The sequence below is a fragment of the Apus apus genome, chromosome 1 (assembly GCF_020740795.1).
Source record: "Apus apus isolate bApuApu2 chromosome 1, bApuApu2.pri.cur, whole genome shotgun sequence".
Taxonomy (NCBI): Eukaryota; Metazoa; Chordata; class Aves; order Apodiformes; family Apodidae; genus Apus; species Apus apus.
In genome coordinates, this window is record NC_067282.1 from 158955960 (window position 1) to 158974462 (window position 18503).

Here is an 18503-nt window from a genome sequence, read left to right on the forward strand (position 1 = left end):
AATAGTTGAAATTTCTCATTCTAGTAATTTTTAATAAATGAAACACACTTTAGTGCAGTTCACATCCTAAGTTTTCCCTCCTTAGGTGCAGATACTGTACAATGATTGCTACAAAAATATAAAAAAATGCAAGTCTATCTGCTCTTGTGATTATTTCTTAAACACAGGATCTGTGTCTCTAGATTCAGTTTTGCAGAACAACACCTGCTTCAGTGCCAGAACATTTCTAAACTAGAATTTTTTATCGAACTCCAGGAAGTGTTTACAGGTTTGAAGTGAGTCTTCCTGCTCCTTTGCCTCTTTGTTTACATGTGCAAACATTCCAGTTTCTCTTCAACAGCTTGTTTCAATGGCAATGTTTTTCTTCCTCAATGTGTGCAGATGGAGAAGATGGAAAAATGCTCTGGAGTTTTTGCAAGGTTGTTTTGCAGGAGGTAGAAATTACATTTGTTCTACAATCCATGTTGTTTTTCCCTGCTAATTCTTTGTCTTGAAGATGATAAGCATAAGCATACTATACCTGTCTTTCACAGAGAAATTTTTCTGCTTTTCAAGGGTGTGAATGAGAGTAACAAGAAAGTTCTTGTTACAAATTAAAGCATGCAACATGTTGAAGCTTTCATCCTTGCTCGTTTGGTCTCTGCTCTGGAATAGTTAAACAAAAATAAGCAAACTGTAGTTTGGCCATGATGGGTTTTTAATGCTCAGAAAAATGGTAAGCAACATAGGGGATAAGATCCTGGCTTTGTTAAAATCAGTGGGAATTTTTTATTTACTTCATGGGTCTCAGGATTTTACTGAAGATGCATTTGCATTTGTGTGTAACATAGAGTACACACATGTAGAGCATACATTTTCTGTCATATACACAAAGTAATGCCAATAGTTAAGTTTGCCTGTCATTTCCCATGACTAGATTCTGTTTATTTTTTTTAAACAAGTCATAAAATACATTGGGCAACAGCATCTTCCATATAAAATTCTTTTTCTATATAAATCTATGTAACTCTCCTCATGGGGGAAAGGGAACATATTGAAAATGCAATCTGGTGTGTTCCAGGACAACACTGAGATAAGGGACACAATCACTCTTGAAAAACATCTTTATTATCACACTACATCAACTTACCTGTGGCATGTCTTCACTGAAGATGGATGCAAAGCCTCCTGACTAAAATACAAGACAGGTGATATTTATCATTCTTACGTATACCAAACGTTTCTAACACATTTATGCTAAACATGCAAAGCATGTTCCTGATGGCATACAACTTGAAATAAAGCAATGGAAATGCTGGCTTCTAATGCAGCCACAATACACAAAATCTACACGATAACTTCTGCAAAGGTGCTGCCAAGGTTCACTGAAAAGTGAACTGTCAAAGATGACCTGGCATTGACTTCAGTGCTACTGTGTGCTACTCTGTGCTGCTGAGCTGCACTAGCACAGAGTCTGCTAATCCTGTGCAGGAAAAGCTATTTATTGCCCTCATCTGCAAAAGTGCTAGTGTGCAAGGGGAGCTGCAGGCTGCGTCCTTCTTGGATGACAATGATAGACACTTGAGTTCATCTGCCTCCATTCATTTCAAGGCATGTTATGAATGATCACTAATGAACTCTCCAGGAGGTCCGTGCTGTCAGTCTCCAGGGAGGCACAGGTGCCACCACACATCCAGTCCTAGTGAAAGCTCTCACAACAAAGGAAGCCCTCAGTTCTCAAATACCTTCTCAATGCCTCTTGTCTTACTCTTACAGTCTGTAAGGTTCCAAAAATGCTGCAAGTTCCCAAAGTAGCACCCTTGAATGACAAACTGACATTTACTGTCATCTGCTTTATCTGTGATGCTGGCAGCCCTCAGTTTCATTAATAAATCATAGAATCACAGAGTGGTTTGGGTTGGAAGGAACCTTCAAAGATCATCTAGTCCAACCCCCCACCACGGGCAGGGACATCTTTCAGTAAGTAGATCAGGTTGCTCAAAGTCCTGTCCAACGTGACCTTGAACAGCTCCAGGAATGGAAAATCCAGAGCTTCCCTGAGCAACCTGTTCCAGTGTCTCACCACCTTCCTTTACTTTCCTTTTTTTTTTTTTTTTTTTTTTTTTTTTTTAAATCTTAGGGGTTGGAAGGGACCTCGAAAGATTATCCAGTCCAACCCCTCTGACAGAGCAGGGTCACCTACAGCACATCACACAGGAACTTGTCCAGGCAGGTTTTTAATGTCTCCAGCAAAGAAGACTCGACAACCTCTCCGGGCAGCCTGTTCCAGTGCTCTGTCCTCGTAAAGAACTTCTTCCTTATGACCAATCTAAATCTATTCCCTTTTAGTTTAAAATCATTGTCCTTTGTCTGTCACTACAGGTCCTGGTAAAAACTCACTCTCCATCTTTCTTATCACCCTTCTTTATATTGAAAGGCTCCAATAAGGTCTCCTCAGAGCCTTCTCCAGGCTAAAGAACCCCAACTCACTCATGCTATCTTCACAGAGAGGTGTCCCAGCCCTCTGACCATTTTTGTGGCTCTCCTCTTGATCTGCTCCAACAGATCTATGTCTTTCTTGTACTGGCAATCCCAGAACTGGACACACTGCTTCAGGGGGGGTCTCAAGAGAACAGAGTAGAGGGGAAGAATCACCTCCCTTGACTCTCTGGCCAAGCCTCTTTTGATGCAGCCCAGGACATGGCTGGCTTTCTGGGCTGCAAGTGCACATCTAATTTTTCATCTACATATCTGATTTTTCATCCCTTCCTTTCCTCATGCCTCCTGTTATCTTCTCCCCTACCATACTCTTCTTCCTCTTATTCCACTGGCTATTCCCATTTTTCCAGCACCCCTAACACCACCTACCAATAAAAAACACACAGAGTGAAACAACCAGAACCATGTTAAAGGTTAAAAATGCTTGTGAACAGGAAACAAGCATGGTAGCATTAAATAAAATAATGTGGAAAATTGAAGGAAAGCAGAAAAAATACCCAAAATTAAGAAGCAAAGCAAAAATCAGGCTGAATATAACAAATATTTTACAAATAGATGTAATATCCATTTAACACCTACAAGCATTAAGTACAGAACAAAAGCTATCAAGACAGATTAAATACAGAAAATTGAAGCAGCAGGCAGTGGGAAGCTCACAATGAAGATGGGGTCCATCACTCTTAATTTTATGTATCTGACTCCCTCTTCAAGCAGCTCATCCCATCCTGAGACAGATGTCTCAGGCAAGTGGGATGAGTAATTTTCTTGAGCTGCCTGTCTCTGCACTGACTACAGAAGATGCTCAGCTAATAGCTTTGATGTTCATGTTTAAACAGCTTAGATTAGATGAGGCTAAGCTGATGGAACACACTGGAAGGCAGAAAGAGCACAGTACAGACATCATTCAAACACACGAGGTTAGTGCGGGAAGTGGTGGTCTGTCACTTTGATCCTTCTGTCAACCTTTCTGACACTTGGCTGCAATCTACTACCCCATCACCTTTTCTGTTAATCTGAGAGTTTTCTCAGTAGCACACTGCTCTCTTACCACTTTCACACTGCACAAGGGATGTTTGGACAGTCCTGCAATGTAAACAGTTAAGTACTTAGCAGGGAAAATTGGTACACAATACATTAAGTAACTTGCCTGACACCACATGTCTGTTAGAGAGCTAATAGTGGCAAGTTTACCCTTGTGGCATCAGCATTCAAACTGAGACAAAATCTAATTGGAATAATTTCCAGGGTGTGCAGTGGCATGAGACTTGCCAAGGCAAAAGAGGAGCCCTTCCCTTTCTCACCTCACATAATGCAACTGAGTGGCAGGCTTCGTGCCTTTTTTTTCTTTCCCTTTTATTTGCAAAAAGCAGATAACTTTCATCCAGAGAGCTTCTACAGATTGTTCCTGTTTTGACAGGGGACTATCACTACAGAAAGATACATTCCTAAAAATAAAACCACTACTTTTAATGCTAATATGCCTGGCAACAAAACAAATGGGAAGAGATGCAGAAAGTAAGGTTTCCTTGATTCACTTTCTTCAAACCTCGTTGTGACACCATGCAAATTAAACTGAGGGCATGACAGCAGTGCCAGAAGAGATATTGCCAGTTTCCTTTGGTATGAGAACTGGACAAAAAGTGTGCAAAAATCATAGAATCACAGAATCATAGAACGTATTGGTTTGAAAGGAGCTTATAAAAGTCATCTGGTCCAACCCCCTTACAATAAGCAGGAACATCTCCAACTAGACCAGAGCCTCATCAAGCCTGACCTTCAATGTCTCTAGGGATGGGGACCCCATCACCTCTCTCAGCAACCTGCTCCAGTGATCTACCACCCTCAAATAACTTTTTCCTAACGTCCAACCTAACTGTACCCTCTCTAGCTTGAAACCATTGCCTCTTGTCCTATCATTACATGCTCTTGTGAACAGGTCTTCCCCAGCCTTCTTACAGGCCCCTTTCAGGTACTGGAAGGCCACTATAAGGTCCCCCTGGAGTCTTCTCTTCTTCAGGCTGAACAACCCCAACTCCCTCAGCCTGTCTTCATAAGAGAAGTTCTACAGCCCTCTGATCATTTTCATGGCTCTCCTCTGGACATGCTCCAAAGATTATGCATATAGAATTGTTATACATCATTCTGCTTTAGTATCTTGTATTTGGTGTTGCACAAAAACAGGCCCTGAATCTGCACTGGCACGTATTTAACTTTATCACAATGAACTTTTAGTGGGATCACACATGGTGACAGAGTGAAGCAGTGTGCAGATAAGACTGGAGGACTGGGTCACAGTAGTGATGAGTAACACATGAAGACTAGTAGATAATTTGCATACATACCAGCTATACCCTAAAGCACCACAGCACTGACCAAGAGGTTTTCTACTCATTGGTGTCAGTTATATGGCAAAATATCACCACCTGAGATCACAGCTTCTGACAATTAGTAAGTGCCAGTAATCACTGGTTAACATCATGATACAATTTTGAAAGCTGTGGCAAATGCAACTATCAGCATTGCAATGTGCCACACACATGCAAAAAAATAGCAAGAGAAGTAAAACATTCAAGAGAAGGCCTCTTTGGTCCTCCAACACACTGGCACAAACTGCTCAAAAGAACAATGAAAATTTCAATTTCTAAACTGGACAGCACTTCAGTACTTCTCTATTTTTTAAGCATTTGACCTACACTCCTTTGAATCAAGGTCTTACCAGTTCTGTCAGCAGCTTGGAGTAGAAAGTCAGCACGACCTTAGAGCCATTTCTTCATCCCACAAGTCTAATTAGGAAGTGTCATGATGTTAGCTAGCATGCTAGCTAGCCTGACTGTTACTTTAATTAGCTATAGCATGGGAAGTGAAAGCATGAGAACAAGAAAAGCAATGGATAAATTATAGCTTTGTTAGGATGGTCTGAAAGGCAAGCGATTAAGTGAGGCTGGGTGAAAAAGAAATGTATACACACACAACCCTTGAAAATTCAACAATAGTGCTTTATCTACAGCATTTAGGCTTGGTTAAATACAGAGATTTACAGCCTTACATGTTCTTTGGTAATTTTTGATTTAAGAAAAGTTTCTTGTGAAAACAATGTGCAATTACTGTGTACTATTTATTTCAGTTATTTGATCCCGACCTTCCCAGCTTTTTCATTATTAGGCAGAGCTGTCAACTGAAAGACTTATAAATATTTACCTCTGGAAAGAAAGTTCTAAGAGCAAAGTGTTTGTAGTCAAGGAAGGGAACAGTTCCAAAACTATCCACCACGTCTAATTCATCCATCTGCAGTTCAGCAAATCCTGAAAAATCACCCCCCCTCCCCACCCAGAGAGTTAGTTCAGTTGACACAAAGTCATCTTCATCTTCACAATTATAATGGCCCCAATGGATGTTCCTTGAAAAACAGTTTTGAGGGAAGAGGAGTTGTCTTGCTAGCTGAAGCTTTTATGAGGGGAAAAGTACCAATCCATTTTTTCCCCACTTTTGTTGAAGGAAATATTACATGCAACCCTATTAGCTCAGTGTTATCTGCTACTGCAGTGCACACCAACATTAAAGAGGAACTCTGATACAACACAAAAATATTCTAACAGCTAGAAAATGCAAATGTTTATATAATGTGAGCTTCTTGACAGTTTCAGTTCAGAAATTATGCTGTACTTAAGCCTTATACAGCTCTTTAGACCTACCCTCACGTATTTCTCTCCGAATCTCATACTCCAGCAGTTCAAGTTGCTGACTCTGTTTACGAGTTAACTCTTTGGATTTGTATCTAGTAACTATGAATGCCACTAAAAAGGAAGAAAAAAAGATGCTGAGTACAGAAACTGCAGAACAGACAACCTCTATACAAGACATATTTTAATACTATTTTAAGAAAATAGAAAGATTAAAATTGCACTCTCCAGGGGCATTCATGTTTCTACTGTTGTCAGTGTGCTAGTATCCATGAGCCCTAGTTATCTGGATCAAACACCAATGTTTCATAAAAAAACATTTCTTTAAACAAGGTCTTAGAGTTGTCAATCCAACTTTATTTGAAAGCACACCCTGCTACGTACAACCTGTGCAGTGGGACCCAGAACCTAACAATCACTTCTACTACTAGCAACCTACTTAAAGTAGCACTCATTAAGACAGTTGCTTTGAACAGGAAATCCACTTCCAAGTTGTTAACTTTTCTAAAGCTTATTTTGAGAGAGTAAAGGCATGAGATATGGTTCCTGTAAAGGTAATGAACTTTTTAAAAGAAACCAAACCAAAGAAAAAACCTCTAAACTTACTACAATAAATGGAAAATTATCAAATACATAATCAGGTCAAAACATTCAGAGAAAAGGAGTGACAAAAAGAGGTGAGATAACAATATACCCCCCTCAACTTGTCAATGACCTACAAATTAATGAACAATTCAAATGAAACTAAGCAGAAACACCACAAACACTGAGAATAAGCAGTTTGTAAGGGAACATCTCCCCCAGGGACTGGAGGGGAGCCCAGCTTTGTCAGCTGGAAGGGCTCAAGTTGTGACACAAGGATGTCAGTCCTATGGCTTGGCCTCATTAAATGGTGGTGAGTAATGCCAGCAGAACAGCAAGAACTACTGTCTTGTAACATGCTGTAGTCTGAGAAGATGGGCTTTACCACCAGACCAGGGTTAACTTTGCCCACTCTTACTGGGAACAGGAGAAAGCTACCAGACTGTTTGTGAGAGTCACAAACATGTACATGTGCATGATTATGTGTTTCTGCATCGTGATTATATCCCTCAGCAAATAAAAAACTGTAAACACATCATTGTACTTACCTATAATGACACCCACTACAATAGGCAGCAAAATAAGAACATATAAATATATGTGGGATGATGTTGGTTTGACTTCATTCTCAAAATTTCCTAACTTGACCTGAAGAAAAATAACAGCAGTGTTAACAGAGAATAGGTACTATATCAGTGCTTAAAATTATTTTTAATGTATTTTTTAAAAGTATTTGAGGCACATGAAGGACGCTGGTTCTGCAGATTATTGGGAAGACAGTAGCAATTTGGGAAAACGTGCACTAACATAAACTTAACTTTTACTATATTTGATGTTTAAGCTGGATAACAGAGCTGTGCCAGGAGTAAAATGTGGAGATCCTCAGGCAGCACCAAATTTTGCCATTGCTCTCACTGCAAACTAGAGCCCTCGAATGGCAAGATCTGACCTCCAGCTGGCCAAGTGGCTCATGCACTTCAGAACCACTGCTAAACATTCCGGCACTTTGAAGGGAGGAAGACACATGGTGATACTTACAAACATTCCTTTGCACTCACATTGTTGCTCTGCTGAGCAGAAAGGTAAGATAAGACTCACGCTAATAAACAGGGAAGTAAAGCTTTTGACAGAGACCTGGCCCACAGCCCTCTTCCCTGTTTCTTTGCTGAAGTTTCAACCTCTTTATGTAGGATGTAGGGCAGTCCTGAAGGTCCACTTAAGAACAAATACAACATGAAATACACATACAACATCCCCCAACAGCTACTGGGCTTGTCAAGGGCATGACAGGCATTATTCTTAGGAATACATGAAAGTGCTGAAGTCTGCCTGATGAGCCATTCACCACTGATAATTATGGCAGACGAAATTCCACAAAGGAGGATCTCAAAGAGGACTGTGAAAGCACATAAATAAAGGGTAGCTAAGACTATAAACAGACTAGAAGCAAAAATACACTTCAACACAAAAAAAGAATACCAGTAAGTGCCAGGGATAGAAATGAGTCTGAGATAATTGAAAAGGAGAGTTGAATGTATTTTGGGTTACAGCAGGGAAAGCAGATCTGGTGATTTCAATCACTGACTTGTGACAGGAGGTGAGAAGCCAGGGCAGCTGGACACTGCCAACTAGATAGTCACATCACAGCTACACAGACACAAGCAAGCAGAGAAACCCCACAGGGCTGGAAGGACACAGCCATCATGTTTTCGGGGCCCCAAAGTAGAGAAGACAAAGCAAACCTATTTCCTCCATCAAATGTGATTTGTCCTCAGTTGTTTATGTGCTTTCATAGTTCCTATACAAACTACTTCCCATCTGAGCCTTCCCAGGATCCCATTTTCCTTTTCTAAGGCTAAAATGCATTGTTGGTTAAATACATTAATCATCCTGTGTCTAATACATCTGACTTTCTCCACTTGTCATGTCCAACCAAAGCATTCCTAAGGCAGAAATTCCTGTTACTCATCCAACCAAGGCAACGTATTCATTTAATTTTCTGTTCATACTTAGATTATCTTTAATTTTCACCAAAGCCTTCCTACTCATTGGCTTAATTTCTTTCCTTATCTTTTATTTATCTTGCTTATGAATTACAGACTAAATAAGGTATACCTGAATTAATCCCATTCCTATTCCTAAACTAATTTCATTCTTTCTGCATGACATTGTAAAACCTCCTCTGTACTGGTAATGCCTCCAAGCTTTATGTCATCAGCAAATGCTATTAGTACATGCCTTATTTTTGTGCTCAAGTCACTAGTGATATTAAATAATACCTGTATGAAAATCAACATTGCCCAGAGTCAGCTCCCCATACACAGCACTAAGTTTTTCTAATCCCTAGCCTCTTCATAATCACCGTGTTAAACAGTTTACTGAATGACTTCCAGGTACATGTGATATGCAGCTTTTGTTGTTGTTGAGGAAATCACTCATCTCACCAAATAAAAATATCTAGCATAATCTGCTTCTATTCAAAATAAGATGACTATTCCATTTTCCATTTACCTCCAGGTCTTTCATAAGTCCCTCATCCAAAATACTTCGTGAGGCTTTACACAGAGCTAGGATTAAATCAGCAAGCCTCCATCTACCTAGGTTTTGGGTTTTTTTGTGGGTTTTGCTTGTTAGTTTTTTGGGTTTGTTTTTTTTTTTCTTTTTTCTTTTTTGTTTTAAATACTGGTTTTATATTTGCTGCTCTCCAGGTATACAGTGCTCTACTGACTCTACAGTTTTATTTAAAATCTTTCCTACCAAGCCTACAATATCATGTGACAGTTCTTTCTCAGTGCTGTGATGGGAATGATCCTGTTCCAGCTGTCTTGAGGCCCTTGTTCTATCTGAATCTTGCTTCTGTCACAAGAATGGCATTTTTTTCTTTGACACTTCCATTCAGACTGATCATCCTGTCTTTGACTCCACACTCAACACCCTCTTCCTGAAAACTAAGGCAAGAGATACATTTATTCTTGGGCCTTACCTATATTCTATACTCAGCTTATCCTCTCTTCAGAGTGGCTTTGCTTCTTCTATGATGATTTATTTATAAGATAGAAAAGAAAACACACGATGTTTTTCTACTTTTACTTTTTCCTTGATTTTGGAAAAAAAACAATTTTCAAGGTAGCAGAAGTGAAATGTAACATTATAACTACTGGATTTGATTTGCCTTAGTGAAGTGGTGACCTTTCTCTGACAGTCACTCCTATGAAGCTTGCAGGATGAGCGTGTGACATTGCAAGGCAATGTTAGTATTTAAATGCAATACCAATCTCAGAAAGGCTTTTCCATGCCATAACTGGCTTAGACGGCAGGATCCACAGATGGAGGATCAGTTAAGAGTGATATGAAATTGAGAATAGCTTCGTTAATCTTTACTATGAACCATATGCCTTGAAGTCAACAGAGTTATTTCAGCTTTATACTACCGTACACTGCAATAAGGGTCTGGCATCATTTTCCTCCCTCATAAATGGTGATGATTGCATTTTAAAAAATTCAGATCTTCATCTTATTCATGGAGCAAATATCTTAAGCCTCCATTTAGCTTTGGCATGCATGCTAATATTCTTATATTTCAGCCAGGATTTATGCCATGTGTTTATAGCTTTTTGGTCTCCTCCATTGTGTTTTGGTGCACATTGAAATTCATCCCCTTCTTTATACAGAAATGCCTTTTCTTCTTTCTCAGTAGTGATCCTCATGCAATGTTCAAGATCCTTATCTACTTCAGCAGGGAAAAAGTGAACATGAGGACACAATGCTTTTCCTTATGGCCACACTCCAGCATCAGACTGCTTACAGATCTAAGATGAGGGGCTCTCCCAAAGCCAGTGATGCTTTATCAGTGATGTCTGTGCTGCAGCCAGAGTTCTGACAAGATACTGCTCTCCTGGAGCTCAGCAGCAGTGAGCTCAGCTTGGGCTGCAAAGCCTCCCTCTGACACTACAGCAGTAACCAGACAGTAAATGAAGCCCATGTTGTTAGTGGTACCTAAGCTAGGCAGGCATGCTTAGATGTGGGGAAGATAACTGGACTACCAAGCACAAGGAGAACAAAAAATGCATCCAGTTCCTCCCTCTATAAAGAGCATTCATAACCAGAGCATTCATGCTACTTTCTACTATACTTGCATAAACATTCAAGCATTGTTAAATTTAAACAGAAGGCAAGTCTACTTACAAAAACTTTCACTGTGGAAAAGTCAATCTTGTCTGTTCCTTCCCTTTTGTATTTGCACAGTATAGTGCTACGATCTGGTTTTTTGGTAATGTTTTGGACGCTGAACCATATCTTTTTTGTCTGTGCACCATTCAGGTATGAGAGATAAACCTCTACCTCAGTTTTGGAAATATTCAAGTTGTCATTTTCTTTCTAGAGAGAAAAAATTGAAAATCATTAACATTCACTAAACACAGTAAGAAATAAAATTATCCCCAATGACTATTTTAAATAAGGAATTATAGTTCATTACTTTCAAACTTACATATATTTTTAATTCCAGATCAGGATCCAGCTCAGTGTGTAGCTGGTAGTTAATGAAGACTGGGTCAGGGTGATAGTGTAATTTGACACATGGTATAAAGGTAGTTTCCACTTTTAACATCATATCAACAACTTTGCCCTCCGTTGCATGGCTTAGGCTTGGCGTTAAGTAACGATACTCAGACTCATTTCCAGGATACCTAGAGACCTAGAAATGCAATAGCAAAGCTGCAACAGTCATTAAATACTCAACAGTGGGTACAATTACAAACAGAGGCACTCAAAATCATTTTAATGTTTTCCTGACTTCACACAGATACCTGCTAAAACCTCTTCTCTGCCACCAGGGCTGCATGCAGAGCACCTGGGAAAGTTTCTGTGCTGAGCCTGTCTCTACCTTAAAGCACATTTCTCACACACCCTGCGTGCTGCTTTAAGGCTGATTGCACACTGCTAAGGCAGCTATTTCCTGCAGTGAGGCAGGAATAGTGATTTCTCCTTCCTTCCGTTCAATGCAGGTGGCAAGAGAAGAACAGAAGAAGCTCTCCAGCACCTCTGGGCACTGGCTCTCCCCAGCTTAACTCCTGATAAAGGGGAGTTGCTCCAGCCACCCCATCAGTCACACCATGGGGCGGTGATGCTGTTTTCTAGTCTCTGTGCTGCAAGCCCAGAAGCAAACTGGGTGCCCACCTCCTCACAGCCTCAGAGAAAGGGTTTCATCCCAAAATCACCTCCAGTCTCCTGCCCCTTGATGAGGCAGTGGCACCATTTGGGTTCTCAACATAAAAGTCACCAGCCCCTTCTCCAACAGACCCATATATGAAGGCTGGGGAGGCTCAAAAAGGATTTATTTGGAGCAAGATTCTACAGCATAGAAAAAAGTCTTAGTGAATTATGCAGAAGAGTAGTTTATGTGTAATCCTACAAGTGGTCATTTTTATTTCAGTAGGATGCCTGCAAGTGTTTGAAAAATACTGAGATCCTCCTGAAACCATGGGAATAAAACCTAATCCCTTAAGAGACCTCTATTTGGTATTGTAAAGGAGGTTAAGACTTACAGTAAGGTTTGATCTCTGGTCATCTGAAATAATCACACTGTCCACCACGTTAAAATTTCTACCAATTGTAGTAATTCTGCGCCCACCACTGTAAAAAAAAAAAAAAGGAAGGGGGGAAAGGAGGTTATTATATGTCTTCCCATAGATAAATTCTTCACTAAGGCTTCAGCTGTGAATAAACTACTCATGTGCATTCTGTTTTGGTAGCAGCCAATATAATAGAGTCAAACTGCAGGACAAGATAATTTGAGCTATACAGTGCACTTCCATTCTTTCCTCATAATGGAATGGTAAATGCTTTTGCAACCACAAAATCAAGTAACTTGATAGCATACACATGCATCCTTCTTTTCAGGGACTCTCCACCTTGTTTTCTATGCATGCAGCCACAGAACTAGCCTGTGATTTAATATTCTGTCTTGAAGAAAGAGCATCATGATATTTTGCTACCCCAGACAGAGCAGCCCTGCCTATGCTTAAATTCTTGCCTTCTTCAGGACAAACCAATGGTGCCAGGCTCCTCACAGGAAACATTCTCAGCAGTGTTCAGACCATCTGTCTCAGCACACACAATGGCACTTGTGTCTGAGGGCTCTGGCTCACAATCTCTGCTGAACACAGCTGGAGTGGTTTGAGGTATTATTAATTTCCAGCTGCCTGAGCTGCCCCTCACCTGGAGATGAGGGTATGTGTCCCAGCTGCTCAGCTGCTGCAGCTGCCAGCCCAAGGTATTACCTCAAATCCACACTTGCCAGCGCTTGACGCCAAGATAGCAGATTAAGAGTGTGACAGTGGGTAGAAACTCTGCAGGCAGAGAGACAGGTGGAAAGCTGTGCCTGAGAATATCTGAAAAACACCCTGTAAGTCTTCCACTGGAGCTGTGAGTCTCCTGTAGAACACAGCAGAGGCCTGAAAAGGGATCTTTTGGCTTTAGGAAACCCAGTCCTAAAGCAAGTCACTCATGTTCTATCATGCTTTATTTTTCAGAGGTGGGGGGTATATCGAGTATCAAGAAATCAAAGGTAACTAGAGTTTGAATGCATGTGTGCTACCTATGTTTTGGATTTAGCTTTAGTAGGAAGAGACTATTTTTTACTTCTACAAAGGAGACCTGAGGTGGGCAGGGAAGAGTTTACAGAGTCTTGCAGAACACACAACCCATCTTGCAGCTTTCATGACCATATCTTTGTGTTAAATGTTAAATCAGTTCACCGGCATAAATTCATCTTCTACAACATGTTACAGCAGTCATCCAAACTTGTATCAGCTGCAGTCTGGCCAAGGAAGAAGGCTCAGTGGGACTACACCTAATAAACACAGTAAAAGCGTAGAAAGACAAATTTACCTGATCCAGGAGGAATTCGGTGTGATTCCAAAGCATGATGGAGGTGAAACATAACGCAGGGTCATAAGTGGTGAACATTTTTTCCCATTAGCCTGTATACATATACTTTTGGCCTCTTTACGTGTTGGTGGGAGAGCAAATGTCATTTGTGTATCGTTTATCACACTTCTAACTTGAATGCTGGAGGAGAAAGAAGAGAATCAGATACTGAAACACAGGTGCCACTATGCTACTCATTGGTGTTACTAAACAAAGCCTATAACCTAAAGCAAAAGACAACAGAAAAGAGTCTCTCTCTGAGCTGCCAGATGGCAGTGCAAAGAGAGAGAGCAGGGAGTTGAAAAGAAGAAGTGGGGCATCTTTTGAATGAAGTTGCTAGCTGTCACAATAATCACAGAAGACTATAGAAATATTGGTCTTTTGGCCTTGGGATGAGGCTATGTAAAGCAATGTGTGATTTTGCTGTGTAAACTGTGAACTTCGCTGTGCTATCAACACTTTAGCTACTCAACAACAAGAATCTTCAGACTCCTTTTCTTTCTCCTTTTTCTCTCTCTTGCCCCCCTCCTTTCTCCCTTTCTCTCTTTCCTCTGTCTCTACTTCCTCTCTTTCCCTCCTTTCCCTCTCTCCATCCTTTTCACATTTTGTTTTCTGTGGTCCCCAAGAAATTAATAGTTGAACTAAAAATTGAACTGTACCACATGAATACATTTTCAAGTGCTAGCTGTGTAAAATGGGTTTGGTAATCACAGGCAGCATTGCAGCTGCACCTGAAAATGACTGATTCAGAATAAGACAGCCTAATTATCTAGGGGGCTGCACTGTGCAATCATCAACAGAGAAAAGTACATGCTGTTGTGAGAGAGATTCCCTTTCTTGGCATGGTGTCTGTGCTTTCACAAGCAGAATCCTAGAATTTGTGGGGGATATTTTGAGGCAGAGGAGAGTCAAACAAAACACCTGCTTCCCTATGGCCTATCTTCTTGTGTACTGTCCTAACTACTGCCGAGAGCTTCCTACCCACCCACCCATCTCTTCTATTATATCCAAATACCAAATTAATTTCCATCATTTGGGAATTTAAAGTGGAAGTATAACTAAAGCAGCACAGAACATCCTTCCCTCCCCACCCCGCCCCTGCTGAGGAGAAGTCCCTGGCAACTGTTCACACAACTCTATTGCTAAGGTAAAAGGGGCATTAACTTTCACTATGCAAAGTAAATGGCATTATTTTTCAGAGCTTAACTCACACGTCTGGTTTACAGCCAGTGATTCCAGTCAGTATCAGTTTTATGCCTGATGCTTGCGTAAAGTTTTCTCCTTTGACTGTTATATCACTTTTGCCTAACGTAGAAATCCACAAAGGTTGAATGGAATGAATGTTGATATGCTATTAGAAAACAAAGCAAAACAAACTCTAGTTATAAAAAGGCTAGGCAGTTAAAAAACAGCTGCAAAAACAACCACCACTCAGGAATGCAGGTTTTATGGCACTGGGATACATTTCACTTATTCATTTCAAATCTTTTAACCTTGATCCTTGGAAGTACTGCCAATCACAACTTCTTTACAAGTTAGCTATTTTTACCTACTTATTCAATATCTTAAGTTATCTCATAATAAATTTGCCCAAAGGAACCAGTCTGACATACTGGAAAGCAAGTATCATAAAACCCCAGCTTGGAATTATACATCTTGTGTGACCCTTGAAGAACTAAGCAATAACACAAGACAAAACCCATGGTGCTGTCACTACAAGAGATCAGAGAAACAAATGAAGGCATCTCTCGCGACGTGAAAAGGGGAAGCAGGGTCAAATCCTAGAAAGAAAAGTTGAGAAAGAGCCCCAGAATTAGCTTTACTAGAAAGTACTTTCGAAGTCAGACATAAAGCTAAACTGTGAGGATTTTTTGGTATCCTATTTTGATGCTAAGAAGTTCACAGATCTATTTCCAAGCATTTTAAGAATAATTCTCATTTGCTCTGATGCTCTCACCATCTCGCAGAAATGTAGCTAATTTTTAAACTGTGCTTTTGTGTATCCTTATAGTTAATTATCCTAACTTGCTAACACTACCAAGCAAGAAGAGAGATTTTCTCCCTAGTGTATTCACTTGATGCATTTGACAGCATCTCATGTTTAATCAGTTTTGCTGCTTCCTCAGTTTTATAATCACGCAGACGGTTTCCTCTCTGTCTATCTTTCAGACAACAAACTGAAAACATTTTTAAAAACATAGAAAAATAAGCATGGGAAGCCACAAACTGTTTGGGATCTTCTCAGGCAAATGATTTCCATCTTTATTTTAGACTGCCTATAAAAGGAGTTTAAAGTGACTTTTTGGAGTACTGTGATTATCTTGATTTCTGCTGTTCACCTGTGGACATATCCACTGAGCAGTTCAACCTTCCCAACCATGAGAAGGGCATTGGTGCAAAACCTCTAAGAAAGTCCTTCCCACGGGGTTTTTCTCCCCATTCATCTCATCATATACCCAGCCTTCAGGCTGGTAACCTGAGGGGGCCTCTGGGGTCATACTGGCATCCACTGCAAGCACAGAATTCGCTTATTTCAGAAAGGTCCCTATCACCTTGTCCCCACATGCTACCATGGCCCACTGAATGCTGTAGTGCTCTGGAGCAAATATGTGACCTGTCACAACTGATTGAAAGCCACAACTTCTGCCTTAGGAAAGGGCAAGAGAGTGCAAAGGCTGGGGCCAGAGGGCCTGTAAAAGGGCCTCCAAAATGACCTCTGGTATGGATAATGAAGGAGGGCAAAGGTACCCCCTGACAAACAGCCTGAGAGGGAAAATTCACTCTCACCCTGACCTAGGGATCAGTTTAACCCTTAGTATGCCAGCAGGACAACCAAAGCAGAAATCTGAGAGATTAAAATCAGCATAGCACCAGTGCTTTTCTCCACTCACATTCCATCCCTCTGCTTGTGCCCGGCTTCCAGCACTCCAAAGACAGTCAATATCCTCACACTAATTCAGAAGCCAAATACTACAGAAAGGAGTAGAACACTGCTCTAGGTCTCTCACGTGGTAGCCAGACAGGATCCCTGAAGCACAGGATTAACACAGCATCAGTCAAACACACGGAGATCCCCCAGAGCTGCACCAGGGCAGTGAGCCCTGGTGCGGGAGTTGCCAGGCACCCCCTTGCGCAGAGATACCCCTTGCACCGGTCTCTCTGCCAGGTGCCACACATGAGCTTAGCTTGCCCTGTTTCTTCTCTTACACCAGGAAGAAATGAAGGCTAAGAATGGTTTACTCTGGAAATTTCCGCCTCCCCTGAAATCATGCTTTCCCCATGGCTACGTGACACGGGCTCCCTCGCCATGTCCTGTGTCAGCGCGGTTTCTCACAGCCCTGAGGCAGGCTGGCCAAGGCTACCTGAAAGCCTGCTTTCCTGTGGGACTGCTGTGGTCCATGACACTTTCCTCGGCAACAAAAGAAAGTGTGAATTTCCTCACTGACTGCGGGAGGGACTGAACGTCCTTGCTGGGGGTTTGTGGGGCTTGTTTCCCCAGCACCAGAGAGCGGCTGACCTTCCCACCACTTTGTGGCAGGGTAGGAGATGCCCGGCAGCACGAGGGAAAGGAGACAGCAGAGAGGCAGTTGGATATTTATAAAAATCACTAGTTGTGAGGCATGTGATGAAAGTGGCATAAACACAGAGTGCGACATACAGGAATCATGGGCCAGGTCCTCAGGTAATGTAAATCAGCACAGCCCTGTCAACTTCAATACGAGCGCCACATTTCCGAGCTGCAGTCCCCCATCCCCTGGACAGCCTAACGCTTCCCCGGGCTGTGTCAACAGTGGCAGACACATCCTCAGAGGTGTGGTGAGCATGGCAGCATGTCTCAGCCAGATATCTGGCAGCAGCCCAAGTTAAGCAGCCTCTGCCACCCTGGGGAGGTCATCCCAGCTCCCAGGGAGCTCGTCCCAGCTCTGGCACAGCCCGAGGCCATGCGAAGAACTAGATCAGGGAACTGGCCCAGATGAAAAAGAATCAGATGAAAGAAATGGTTATTTCCAGCCAAATCAGTTCCCCAGACAAGCCCACTCACACAACCACTCCAGCTGCTGCTCTGGCACAGGGAAGGGGAAGGTGCATGCATGGAAACCAGCAGCTGGAGCCAGAAGGAGGGCTGGAGCTGCCACCAAAAAAAAGGTGTATTAATCTAAATGCTAGGATGGGGTTGTGGGAAAACACAAATCCTCCTTCTCAGCTCTCCAGTACGTTCTCCTTAAAACACCAGCAGTCAAAGGAGAGCAGGATTTCAAATGCAATTTCAAGCCCTCTGAATGGATCAATCACTTTTAAATAAACATCTGCCTTTGGACTGCCTCTGGTGCTTTCACTGCCTTGTCCATCACTGTCTTTTCAAGATAAGGCGTGTGGAAGAAAGCCATCTCCCAGGCAATTCCAACTATTTACCAATGTAAAATTAATGCACTTGGAAGCAGAGCAAAGAAGAATTTCCTCTGTTCTTTCACCAGCCATAATGCTTTATATGCAGACCAAAACCAGAATATTAATGCTCAGAAGCACAAATATTACAATCTCACCCATCTCTGTGAAGAAAAAAAAATGTTGTTTTTTTGCGCTTTTTTTTTGTGTTTTGTTTTGTTTTCTTTAAGAAACCTCATCCAAACAGCTGAATTTAAGAGGTAATTCCTGTCTTCACAGTAAAAGTTTGGGTAGTTCTAACAAAACATTTAGACATAAGAACACAGTTGCTATTTATACCAACCATGCTATCACTCAGAAAAGCAGAAACCAAAAGTGTAGGCAGCAAATCTCTATGTACTTACTCATCAGTCAAATTTCTCTTCACTACTCATTTCTTTCCTAACA

General features: G+C 41.4%; 1 protein-coding gene across 1 annotated transcript in view; it reads right to left on the reverse strand.

Annotated features, from left to right (window-relative positions):
* Positions 1-18503, reverse strand: part of PLXNC1 (plexin C1) — a 70430-nt gene that overhangs the window by 25616 nt on the left and 26311 nt on the right. Inside the window, exons 10-19 of the mRNA XM_051624125.1 lie at positions 14882-15021; positions 13632-13811; positions 12287-12374; positions 11230-11436; positions 10926-11117; positions 7289-7388; positions 6171-6272; positions 5677-5780; positions 1130-1171; positions 521-645 (exon numbers count right to left, since the gene is read on the reverse strand). Coding sequence (XP_051480085.1) covers positions 521-645; positions 1130-1171; positions 5677-5780; positions 6171-6272; positions 7289-7388; positions 10926-11117; positions 11230-11436; positions 12287-12374; positions 13632-13811; positions 14882-15021 — 1280 coding nt within the window. The remainder of the gene's footprint in view (positions 1-520; positions 646-1129; positions 1172-5676; positions 5781-6170; positions 6273-7288; positions 7389-10925; positions 11118-11229; positions 11437-12286; positions 12375-13631; positions 13812-14881; positions 15022-18503) is intronic.